This window comes from Panulirus ornatus, chromosome 33 (genome assembly GCF_036320965.1).
Source record: "Panulirus ornatus isolate Po-2019 chromosome 33, ASM3632096v1, whole genome shotgun sequence".
Taxonomy (NCBI): domain Eukaryota; kingdom Metazoa; phylum Arthropoda; class Malacostraca; order Decapoda; family Palinuridae; genus Panulirus; species Panulirus ornatus.
In genome coordinates, this window is record NC_092256.1 from 262,171 (window position 1) to 275,534 (window position 13,364).

General features: G+C 49.8%; 1 protein-coding gene across 1 annotated transcript in view; it reads left to right on the top strand.

Moving 5' to 3' along the window:
* Positions 1–13,364, top strand: part of LOC139759408 (glutamate receptor ionotropic, delta-1-like) — a 471,351-nt gene that overhangs the window by 71,560 nt on the left and 386,427 nt on the right. Inside the window, exon 3 of the mRNA XM_071681492.1 lies at positions 506–659. Within this exon, the coding sequence (XP_071537593.1) occupies positions 506–659 (154 nt within the window). The remainder of the gene's footprint in view (positions 1–505; positions 660–13,364) is intronic.

The following is a 13,364-nucleotide window of genomic DNA, read 5'->3' on the forward strand; positions in this document are numbered from 1 at the left end:
TTCTCTGTTACAGAAATATGCTCCTTTAGGTTATGTGCCATAGTATTGTGCTCCTGGATGTTATATATCATAGTAATGCTCTCCTGGATTCTATATGTTGTAGTAATATGCTCCTTGAGGCTATGTGCTACAGATATGTGCTCAAGGAGGCTGTGTGCTATAGCGATATGTTGCTAAAGGTCATATGCTACAGTGATGTGCTCTCGGATGCTATATGGTATAGTAACATGCTCCTGGTTGTTTATGGTTTAGTATATGCTCCCGAAATCTGCATACTACAGCAATGTGTGCCAGGCGGCTGTATGTTACAGAAATGTGCTCCTGGAACCAACATGCTATAGAAGTTTGCTCCTGGAGGCCTACATGCTATAATGAAAAAGGTATCAAAATGGCATGAGAATTTATGAAGTACATTTGCTAAGGACACACGTAGTAAACAAAATCATGTCTCATTTTGACAAGAAATATGAGAGTACGAGAGGACATGTTACTTGTGAACCAAAAGTTAATGCTCCTAACTTGGTCCGCAGGTACAGTGAGCGATCGTGTATGGGTGTACCAGCGATGTCTCTACTGTAACAAAGGGGAGGCAGACGTCCAGCTTATCAACGTATGGAACCTGACCTCGGTCGCCCAGAACACAGATAACGTCTTCACTGGTGAGCATTATACATATTAAGATAAGATCATACTGGATTTATTTTTACCTGCCGTTACGATGTTGTCATTGTCTGCCAGTTTGCGTGATTTTATAGATGTTCACTTTATGATTCTCAGATATTATCTCCCCAAACGGTTCCCAACCTAAACCTTATCTCCCCTAGTGTAAGACAGCGATTCCCATCCTAGCTGTTACCTCCCCAAGTGTTAGACAATAGTCATCAACCTGGGCGTTACCTCCTCCAGTGTTGGACAAGAGTCATCAACCTGGGCGTTACCTCCTCCAGTGTTAGACAATAGTCATCAACCTGGGCGTTACCTCCTCCAGTGAAAAACAATGGTGACCACCTGGACGTTACCTCACTCAGTGCAGGACAGTGGTTACCAACCTTGGCGTCACCTCCCCCCAGTGCAAGCAGTGGTCAGCAATCTGAGCGTTACCTCCACCAGTGTAAGACAGCGCTTCCCAACTTGTGCCTTATCTCCCCCAGTGTAAGACAGTGGTTCCCATCCTGGGAGCTACCTCCCCCAGTGTAGGACAGTGGTCACCAACCTGGGCGCTACCTCCCCCAGTGTAAGACAGTGGTTCCCAACATGAGCATTACCTCCCCCAGTGTGCGACAGTGGTCACTAACCTGAGCGTTACCTCACTCAGTGTAAGACAGTGGTCACCAACCTGGACGTTACCTTTCCCAGTGTAATACAGTGGTCACTAACCTGGGCGTTACCTCCCCCAGTGTAAGATAGTGGTTCCCAGCCTGGGCGTTACCTCCCAAGTGTAAGATAGTGGTTCCCAGCCTGGGCGTTACCTTTCCCAGTGTAATACAGTGGTCACTAACCTGGGCGTTACCTCCCCCAGTGTAAGATAGTGGTTCCCAGCCTGGAAGTTATCTCCCCCAGTGTAAGACAGCGGTTCTCAACTCTGGAGTTATCTCCCCTGAAGTGTAAGATATCGGTTCCCAAACTGGGCGTTACCTAACCCAGGCGTTTTCTCCTCTAGTGTAAAATACCTCCACCTGTGTAAGAAAGCGGTTTCCAACCCGGGCGTTACCTCCCTCCAGTGTAAGGCAGTTTACTAACTCGGGCGTTACCTCGCTTGTAAGTTAGCGGTTCCCAACCAGGTCGTTACCTCCCCCAGTGTAAGACAGTGGTTTCGTACCTGGATGTTACTTCTCAAGTGTAACATAGTGGTTCCCAACCTGGGTGTTACCTCTCCCAGTGTAAGATAACGGTTCCTAACTCGAGCGTTACCTACACTAGTGTAAGATACAGATTTCAACCTGGGCATTAACTCCCCAAGTGTAAGATAGCGATTCATGACCTAGGCTTTGCTTTCCACAGTGTAAGATAGTGGTTCCCAACCTGGGCGTTACCTCCTCAAGTGTAAGATAGCTGAATTCAACTTGGACGTTACCTCCCTCAGTGTAAGACAGCGGTTCCCAACCAGGGCGTTACCTTCCCTGGAGTAAAGTAGCGATTCCTAACTTGAGCTTTACCTCCCCCAGCGTAATACAGTGGTTCCCAGCCAAGGCGTTACTTCCCCCATTGCAAGACAGCGTTTGCTAACCCGGGCGTTACCTCCTCCAGTGAAAGTTAGCGGTTCCCAACCAGGGCGTTACCTACTCCAGTGTAAATAAGTGGTTCCCAACCAGGGCGTTACCCCACCCCAAATATAAGATAGTGTTTCTCAACCTTTGCGTTGCATCCCCAGTGTAAGAGAACGGTGTCTAACCTGAAGGTTACATCCCCCAATGTAAGAGAGCGTTTACCAACCCGGGCGTTACCTCCCCTAGTAGAAGATAGTGGTTGTTAACCTAGGCATTACCTCCCCCAGCGTAAGACAGGCGGTTCCCAACTAGGGCGTTACTTCCCGCAGTGTGAGATAACGGTTCCTAACTAGGGCGCTACTTCCCCCGAGTGTAAGATAGCAGTTGTTAATCTGTGCTTTACCTTTCCCAGTGCAAGACAGCAATTGCCAACCTGGGCATTATCGCCCCATTGTATGATAACGGTTCCCAACCTGGACGTTACCTCCAACAGTGAAAGATAGTGCTTCCTAACTTGGGCGTTACCTCTCCAAGTGTACGATAACTGTTCCTAACCCAGGCAATACCTACCCGAGTGAAAGATAGGGGATTTCAAATTGGGTGTTACCTTCCCCATTATAAGATAGCTGTTCCTAACCAGGGCTTTCCCTCCCCGAGTGCAAGATAGCGGTTCCTAACCTGAGCGTTACCTTCCCTGTGTGAGACAGCGGTTCCCATCCAGGCGTTACCTCACCAGTGTAAGATAGCAGTTACTAAGCTGGATTTACCTCTCCCAGTTAAGAGAGTCTCTACCAACCCGGGCGTTACCTCCCCTAATGTAAGATAGCGGCTGTTAACCCAGTCATTACCTCCCCCAGTGTAAGATGGTGGTTTCCAACCCGGGCTTTATCTCCACTGGTATAAGATTGCATTTCCCAACCTAGGCGTTACCTCCACCACTGTAAGACAGTGGTTCCTATCCTGGGCGTTACCTCCCCCAATGCCAGATAGCGATTCCCAACTCAGGCGTTATCTTCCCTTGCGTAAGATAGAATTTCCCAAACTTGGCGTTACAACTCCCAGTATAAAACAGTGGATCCCAACTCGGGTGTTACGTCCCTCACTGTTAAACAGCGTTTACTAACCCGGACGTTACCTCCACAGTGTAAGTTAGCGTTTCCCAGCCCCGACGTTGTCTGCCCCAGTGTAAGATACCGGTTCCTAACCCAGGGGTTACCCATCCCACTGTAAGATAGAGGATATCAACCTGGATGATACCTTCCCCAGTGTAAGATAGCGGCTCCAGTTACAGGTTTTTCCTCCCCAGTGCAATATAGCGGTTCCTAGCTGATCTTTACCTCCCACAGTGTTATAAAGCGATACCCGAAATGGGCGTTACCTCCCGTGGTGCAAGATAGCGGTTACAATCCTGGTTTTTACCTCTGCCAGTGTAAGACAGCGGTTCCCAATCCGATCGTTACATCCCCCAGTGTAAGATAGCGGTTTTCAACGCGGGCGATATCTCCTCTAGTTTAGAATAGTGGTTACCAACATGGGCGTTATCTCCCTCAGTGTAAGATTACGGTACCCAACCCTGGCATTATCTCCCCTAGTGTAAGATACTAGTTCCCGACCCAGGGTTACCTCCCACAGTGTAAGACATTGGTTCCCAGCATGGGCGTTACCTCCGCCAGTGTAAGACAGTGGTTCCCAACAAGGACGTTATCTCCACCAGTGAAAGATATCGGTTGTTAACACGGGTTTTACCTCCCCCAGTGTATGATGGTGGTTTCCAACCTTGGCGTTATCTCCCTTAGTGTAAAACAGCAGTTCCCAACCTAGACGTTATCTCCCAACCTGGGTGTTACCTTCCCAGTACAAGATAGCGGTTCCCAACCAGGGCATTATCTCCCCTAGCGTAAGATAAGGGTTCCAAAACTTGGCGTTAACTCTCCCAGTGTAAGACTGATTCCATCCCGGGTGTTACCTCCCCCACTGTAAGACAGTGTTTACTAACTCGGATGTTACCTCCCCTAGTGTAAGTTAATGTTTCCTAACACGGGCGCTATCTCCCCTAGTGTGAGATATCAGTTCCCAAATGGGCGTTACCTATCCCAGTGTAAGATAAAGGATATCGACGTGGGCGATTCCTCTCCCAGCGTAAGATAACTGTTCCAAACCCAGGTGTTGCCTTCCCAGCGTTCCTAAACTGAGCGTTACCCCCCACAGTGTAAGACAGCGATACCCAAAATGGGCGTTACCTCCCAAAGTGTAAGACAGCTTTTGCCTCTCAAAGTGTAAGATGGTAGCTCCAACTTTTGCCTTACCTCCCCCAGCGTAACGAAGCTGTTCCCAACCTGAGCCTTATTTCCCCTAGTGTAAGACAGCGTCTCCCAACGTGGGCGTTACCTTCAGCAGTGTAAGACAATGGTTACCAACGTGGGTGTAACACTTACTAGCGTAAGAGCGCGATTCCAAATCTGGGTGTTACCTCCCATAATGTAAGACAGCAGTTGCCAACCTGGGTGTTACTTTCCCCAGTGTAAAATGACAGTTCCCACCCGAACGTTACCTCCCCCATTGTAAGAGAACAGTTACCAACTTTAGCGTTACCTTAACCAGTGTAAGATAGCGGTTCCCAATCTGAGCGTATGTCTCCTAGTATATGATTGTGGTTCCCAGCTGAACCATTACCTCCCCCAGTGTAAGGCAGCGGTTACCAAAACTGGCATAATCTTTCCTAGTGTAAGTGAGCTGTTCCCAACCTGTGCGCAACCTCTCTCACTGTAGAACAGAGGTTATCAACCTGGACGTTACCTCCCACAGTGTAAGACAGCAGTTCCTAACCTGGGTGTTACCTCTTTGTGTAAGATAGTGTTTCCCAAATTCTGCTTTACCTCGGCCAGCGTAAGATTGCGAATTCCAACCTGGGCGTTACGTTCCCCAGTATACGAAAGTGGTTTCCAACCTAGGTGTTACCTCCCCCAGGACAAGTTAGCGGTTACCATCTTGGGCGTTACCTCCCCCAGTGAAAGACAACAATTAACAACATAGGAGTGACTTCCCACAGTGTAAGATAGCGGTTTCCAACGTGGGCGCTTTCTTCCCCCATTGTTACAGTGTTAGATAACGATTCCCAACCAGGCTGTTACTTTAAACACCAGTGCATTTGAGCGTTTACCAACCTGGGCGTTGCCTCCTCTAATGTAAGGTAGCGAGTTCTAGCCTGGATGTTACCTCCCCAAGTGCAAGAGAGCGTTCACCAATCCGGGCATTATCTCCACCAGTGTAAGGTACCGGATCTAAACCCTGGTGTTGCCTACCCCGGTGTAAGACAGCGGTTATTAATCCGGTCGTTACCTGCCCCAGTGCTAGATAACGTTTCCTAACCTGGACGTTACGTTGCCTCGCCAAGTTTAAGATAGCTGTTCTCAACTGTGAAGCTATCTCCCCTAATATAAGAAACCTTTTCCCAACCTAGACGTTACCTCTCCAAGTGTAAGATAGTGGTTGCCACTCCTGGCGTTACTTCCGTCAGAGTAAGACAGTGGTTGCCAACCTGGGAGTTACCTCTCCCAGTGAAAGATAGCGGTTGCCAACGTAGGCGTTGCCTACCCAAGTGTTAGACAGCCGATCTCAACCTGAGTGTTACCTCCCCAGTGTAAGACAATGGTTCCCATCCCGGGCGTTACCTCCCCAAATGTAATATACTGGTTGCCAACTCGGGCGTTACCTCCCAGAGCGTAAAACAGTGGCTCCTAACTTCGGCGTTAACTCCCCCCCCCCCCCCCCTCCCCCGTGTAAGAAAGCGGTTCTCAACCTGGGAGTTACCTCCCGCAGTGGAAGAAAGTGGTTAACAACCCGGGCGTTGCCTCCACCAGTGGAAGACAGTGGTTTCCAACCTGGGCGTTATCTCAGCTAGTGTAAAATAAAGGTTCCCAACCTGGGCGATACCTCCCTCAGTGTAAGATAACGGTTTCCAACCCGGGCGTTATCTACCCCAGTGTAAGATAGCGGACACAGCCTGGGCGTTACCTCCCACAGTGTAACACAGCGTTACTTTCCCCGGTGTAAGAATCTGGTTCCCAACTCGGGTGATACCTCCCCAAATGCAACGTTACGGTTCCTAACCTGGATGTCACCTCCCCTAGTGTAAGAGAGCTTGTCTCACCCGGGCGTTAACTACCCCAGTGTAAGATAGCGTTCTTAACTTGGCGTTACCTTCCCCAGTGAAAGACACTGGTTCCCAACCAGTGTAAGGCAGCGGTCCCTAACCTGGGTGATACCTCCCCAAGTGTAAGACAGTGGTTCTCAACCCGGGTGTTATCTCTCCCAGTGTAACACAGCGGTTCCTGACCTGAGCGATATTCCCCATTGTAGGAGAGCATTTACCAACCCAGGCGTTACCTCTCCCAGTGTAAGGTAAGTTCCTAACCTGGATGTTACCTCCCCCAATGTAAGAGAGCGTTTACCCACCCAGGCGTCACCCTCCCCAGTGTAAGATAGCGTTCTTAACTCGGGCGTTACCAACCCACAGTGTAAGATAATGGTCCCCAACCTGGGCGTTACCTTCCACCGTGCAAGATACCGGATCCCAACCTGGGTATTACCTAACCCAGTGATGAGAGCAGTTACCAACCCGGACGATACCTCCCCCACTGTCACATAGGGGCTCCTAACCTGAGCGTTACCTACCCCGATGTAAGATAGTGGTTGCCAACCCGGGCGTCCTTTCCCAGGGTAAAAGAGCGTTTACCAACCCTAGCGTTACCTCCCGTAGTGTAAGATAGCATTTCCTAACCTGGATGCTACCTCCCCCAGTGTAGGAGATTTTACCAACTCGAGCATTACCTTCCCTAGTGTAAGACAGCGTTCTTAACACGTTCGATAAGAACCCGTGTGTAAGATAGTGGTTCCTAACCTGGGCGTTACCTACCCCAGTGTAAGATAGCCCTTCCTAACGTAGGTGTTACCTCCGCCAGTGCAAAACGGTGTTTCCCAAACAGGGCATTACCTCCCTCAGTGTAAGATAATGGTTCCCAACTCCTGCGTTTACTTCCTCAGTGTAACGCAGATAACGGTTCCCAACCCCTTGCGTATATCCCCCAAGTGTAAGACATTGGTTCAAACCTGTGCGGTCCCTTTCCATCGTTTAACATAATGGTTGCCAACCGGGCGTTACCTACCCCAGTGAAAGACAGGTTTCCTAGCCCGGGCGTTCCCTACCCCAGTGTAAGATAGCGGTTTCCAACCCGGCGTTCCCTTCCCTTTTTTTCCAAAATGTAAGATACGTTCTTTTAACTCGGCTTACTCCAAATTGTAAAAGCATTTACCTTCATATGTAAGATGGTATCCAATTTTGCTTACCTTCCCCATGTAAGATAGCGTTCCAACTGGCCTTACCTCCTACGTGTTAAGTTTCCCAATCGTTACTTTAACTTCAACTGTTTACTCCCTACAGTTAATACTTTTAACTCGGCGTTACCTCCCACATGTAATTAGCGTTCTTACTGGTTACCTCCCCAGTGTAAGATACGTTCAACGGGTTACCCCCCAGTGTAAGAAGCAGTTCCTTAAATAGGCGTTACCCCCCAAAGTTAAGATAGGTTCCAACTGACTTACCTCCCAGTTTTAAATAGGGGTTCCAACTGGGCTTTTCCCTCCCCAGTGTAAGAAGGTTCTCCGGGCCCTTCCCCCCAGGTAAGAAGGGTTCCCCAACCGGTTATCCCCAGTGTAAAAACGTTCAACCTGGGCTTACCCCCCAAATGTAAACAGCTTCCCCCCCCCCAGTGAAGATGGGTCCAACTTTGCCAAACCTCCCCATGTAAAGATACGGCCCCCCCCGGGGGTTTACCTCCCCATGTAAACAGGTTCCAACGGGTTTACCCCCCAGTTAAGACAGTGGTTCCCAAACCCGGGTTACCCCCCCGTGAAAATAGGGTTTTTAACCGGGGTTCCCTCCCCCAGGAAAAAAGGGGTTTCCACCCTTGTTACCTCCTTAGTAAAAACCGTTCCAACCAATTTTTTAAATTTTTAGGAAGAGCTTCCCAACCCATTACCCCCCCCTTTGGGGTTTGTTTTGAAACTTTTTCCCACCCCGGGGTTACCTCCCCCATGTAAAAGGGTTCCCACCGGTTCCCTTTCCCCCAGTGTAAGTATGTTCCCCAACCGGGGAAACTCCCCTTGTAAAGCGGGTTTAAAAAGGCGTTACCTCCCCATGTAAGAAGGGGTTCCCCAACCCCTTCCTCCCCCAGGAAGATAGGGTTTCCCAACCCCGGCTTACCCCCCAGGGGTAAGACGGTCCCAAAAAGGGGGCGTTACCTCCCGTGTAAAACTTTTTCCTCTAAGGTAAGATGGGCCAAAAACTTTGTTACCTCCCCCGGTAAGAACTGTTCCAACCTGGTTTTTCCCCTGGTAAAAAGGGTTTCCCCCAAACCCTGGGCGTTACCTTCGCAGTGTAAAAATGGTTACCAACGGGGTTCCCTTACTAGGAAAGACGGTTTCCAAAACTGGGGCCTCCCTAATGTAAGAAACTTTCCAACCGGGGACTTTCCCCATGTAAATACGTTCCCACCCGAAGTTACCTCCCCCTTTTTAAAAAACAGTTCCAACACGTTACCTTAACCAGGTTTAAGTAGCTTTCCCCAAACGACGTATTTCCCGAAGAGGGGTTCCCCAGGCCTTACCTCCCCCAGTGTAAGGCACGGTTACCAAAACGGCATTTTTTCCCCTAGTGTAAGGAGCGTTTTCCAACCTGTGCCCCCCCACTGAAACAGGGTTTCAACGGCGTTACCTCCCACAGGAAAACACTTCCTAACCTGGGTGTTACCTCCTTTGTGTAAGATAGTGTTTCCCAAATTCTGCTTTACCTCGGCCAGCGTAAGATTGCGAATTCCAACCTGGGCGTTACGTTCCCCAGTATACGAAAGTGGTTTCCAACCTAGGTGTTACCTCCCCCAGGGTAAGTTAGCGGTTACCATCTTGGGCGTTACCTCCCCCAGTGAAAGACAACAATTAACAACATAGGAGTGACTTCCCACAGTGTAAGATAGCGGTTTCCAACGTGGGCGCTTTCTTCCCCCATTGTTACAGTGTTAGATAACGATTCCCAACCAGGATGTTACTTTAAACACCAGTGCATTTGAGCGTTTACCAACCTGGGCGTTGCCTCCTCTAATGTAAGGTAGCGGGTTCTAGCCTGGATGTTACCTCCCCAAGTGCAAGAGAGCGTTCACCAATCCGGGCATTACCTCCACCAGTGTAAGGTACCGGATCTAAACCCTGGTGTTGCCTACCCCGGTGTAAGACAGCGGTTATTAATCCGGTCGTTACCTGCCCCAGTGCTAGATAACGTTTCTTAACCTGGACGTTACGTTGCCTCGCCAAGTTTAAGATAGCTGTTCTCAACTGTGAAGCTATCTCCCCTAATATAAGAAACCTTTTCCCAACCTAGACGTTACCTCTCCAAGTGTAAGATAGTGGTTACCACTCCTGGCGTTACTTCCGTCAGAGTAAGACAGTGGTTGCCAACCTGGGAGTTACCTCTCCCGTGAAAGATAGCGGTTGCCAACGTAGGCGTTGCCTACCCAAGTGTTAGACAGCCGATCTCAACCTGAGTGTTACCTCCCCAGTGTAAGACAATGGTTCCCAACCCGGGCGTTACCTCCCAAAATGTAATATACTGGTTGCCAACTCGGGCGTTACCTCCCAGCGCGTAAAACAGTGGCTCCTAACTTCGGCGTTAACTCCCCCCCCCCCCCCCCCCCCTCCCCCGTGTAAGAAAGCGGTTCTCAACCTGGGCGTTACCTCCCGCAGTGGAAGATAGTGGTTAACAACCCGGGCGTTGCCTCCACCAGTGGAAGACAGTGGTTTCCAACCTGGGCGTTATCTCAGCTAGCGTAAAATAAAGGTTCCCAACCTGGGCGATACCTCCCTCAGTGTAAGATAACGGTTTCCAACCCGGGCGTTATCTACCCCAGTGTAAGATAGCGGACACAGCCTGGGCGTTACCTCCCACAGTGTAACACAGCGTTACTTTCCCCGGTGTAAGAATCTGGTTCCCAACTCGGGTGATACCTCCCCAAATGCAAGGTTACGGTTCCTAACCTGGATGTCACCTCCCCTAGTGTAAGAGAGCTTGTCTCACACGGGCGTTAACTACCCCAGTGTAAGATAGCGTTCTTAACTTATCGTTACCTTCCCCAGTGAAAGACACTGGTTCCCAACCAGTGTAAGGCAGCGGTCCCTAACCTGGGTGATACCTCCCCAAGTGTAAGACAGTGGTTCTCAACCCGGGTGTTATCTCTCCCAGTGTAACACAGCGGTTCCTGACCTGAGCGATATTCCCCATTGTAGGAGAGCATTTACCAACCCAGGCGTTACCTCTCCCAGTGTAAGGTAAGTTCCTAACCTGGATGTTACCTCCCCCAATGTAAGAGAGCGTTTACCCACCCAGGCGTCACCCTCCCCAGTGTAAGATAGCGTTCTTAACTCGGGCGTTATCAACCCACAGTGTAAGATAATGGTTCCCAACCTGGGCGTTACCTTCCACCGTGCAAGATACCGGATCCCAACCTGGGTATTACCTAACCCAGTGATGAGAGCAGTTACCAACCCGGACGATACCTCCCCCACTGTCACATAGGGGCTCCTAACCTGAGCGTTACCTACCCCGATGTAAGATAGTGGTTGCCAACCCGGGCGTCCTTTCCCAGGGTAAAAGAGCGTTTACCAACCCTAGCGTTACCTCCCGTAGTGTAAGATAGCATTTCCTAACCTGGATGCTACCTCCCCCAGTGTAGGAGATTTTACCAACTCGAGCATTACCTTCCCTAGTGTAAGACAGCGTTCTTAACACGTTCGATAAGAACCCGTGTGTAAGATAGTGGTTCCTAACCTGGGCGTTACCTACCCCAGTGTAAGATAGCCCTTCCTAACGTAGGTGTTACCTCCGCCAGTGCAAAACGGTGTTTCCCAAACAGGGCATTACCTCCCTCAGTGTAAGATAATGGTTCCCAACTCCTGCGTTACTTCCTCAGTGTAACGCAGATAACGGTTCCCAACCCTTGCGGTATATCCCCCAAGTGTAAGACATTGGTTTCTAACCTGTGCGGTACCTCCATCAGTTTAACATAATGGTTGCCAACCCGGGCGTTACCTACCCCAGTGTAAGACAGTGTTTCCTAGCCCGGGCGTTACCTACCCCAGTGTAAGACAGCGGTTTCCAACACGGCTGTTACTTCCCCCAGTATGAGATAGAATTTCCTAAACTGAATGTTACGTTGCCTCGTCAAGTTTAAGATAGTTGTTCCCAACTGAAACATTATCTCTCCTAGTGTTAAATAGCGGTTCCCAACCGAGACGTTACCTGTCCCAGTGTAAGACAGTGATTTCCATCGTTAGCCTTACCTGCCTTAGCGTAAGATAACAGTGTCCAACCAGTATGTTATTTCTCCCAGTGTAAGACGCTTCCATACCTGGGCATTACCTCCTTCAGTGTATGATAACGATTTTCAACTCGGGCGTTACCTCCCCAGTGTAAGATAGCGGTTCCCTACGTAGCCGTTACCTCCTCCAGTGTGAGATACTGGTTCCCAACCCGAGTATTATCTCCCACAATGTAAAGCAGTTGTTCCTAACCTGGGCGTTACCTCCCCAGTATGAGACAGTGGTTCCCAACCAGGACGTTACCTCCCCCGGTGTAATATAGTGGTTCCTTACCTGAGCGTTACTTCGCCCAGCGTAAGATAGTGGTTGCCACCCTAGGTGTTACTTCTCCTAGTTTAAGGTAGCGGTTCCTTACCAGGATGTTGCCTCAACTATTGTAGGAGAGCATTTACCCACCCGAGCTTTACCTACCCTAATGTATAACAGCGTTCTTAATCGAGGCGTTGCTTCCCACAGTGTAATATACTGGTTCTCATCCCGGGCGTTACCTCGGCTAGTGTAATACAGCGGTTCCCGACCTGGGCGTTACCTTCACCAGTGTAAGATACTGGTTCCAAACCAGGGCGTTACCTTCCACGGTGTAAGACAGCGGTTTCCAACCTAGGCGTTACCTCCCCAGTGTAAGACAGTGGTTCCCAACCAAAACACTACCTCCAACAGTGTAAGATACTGGTTCCCATCCCGGACATTACTTCGGCTAGTGTAAGACAGTGGGTCCCAACCTAGCCGTTACCTCCGCCAGTGTAAGATACTGGTTAAAAACCTGGGCGTTACTTCGGCTAGTGTAAGATAGTGGTCCCCGACCTGGAAGTTACCTCCCCCAGTGTAAGATACTGGTTCCTAGCCTGGATGTTGCTTCGCCTAGAGTAAGATAGTGTATCCCAACCTGGGCGTTACCTTCGCCAGTGTAAGATAGTGGTTAACAACCTGGCCGTTACTTCGGCTAGTGTATGATAGCGGATCCCAACCTGGGCGCCTCCTCTCCCATTGTAAGATAACGGTACCCAACCCAGGTGCTATCTACCCCAATGTAATATAGCGGATCTCAACCTGGATGTTACCTCCCCCATTGTTAGACAGTTGTTCCCAACCCGAGCGTTATCTCCCCCAGTGTATAGTGGTTGCCATCCCCGGTTTAAGGTAGCAGTTCCTCACGAGGACGTTATCTACCCTATTGCAAGAGAGCGTTTACCAACCCGGGCGTTATCATCCCCAGTGTATGATAGCGTTCTTAATCCGGGCGTTACCCCCCCACCCTATCTCACCCAGTGTACGATACTGGATCCCAGCTCAGGTGTTACCCCACACCGAGTAAGCAGCGTTTCCTAACCTGGATGTTCCCTCCCCCACTGTAAGACAGTGGTTCCCATCCCAGGCGTTACCTCCCACAGCGTAACCTAACCTAACCTAACCTGAGCGTTACCTCTCCCAGTGTAAGATAGTGCTTCCCATCCTGAACGTTACCTACCCCAGTGTTAGAAAGCGGTTCCCAACATGGCCGTTACCTTCCCCCAGTGCAAGATAGCGTTCCCAACCTGGACGTTGAATTACCTCGCCTAGTTTAAGAGAGCTGTTTCCAAATGAAACGTTGTCTCCTCTCGTGTAAGATACCGGTTCCTAACTTGAGTGTTACTTCAGTCAGTATAAGACAGCGGTTCCCAACCTGGGCGTTACCTTCCTCAGTGTAAGTTAAAGGTTCCCAACTCCTGAGTTACCTATCCAGTGTAAGAT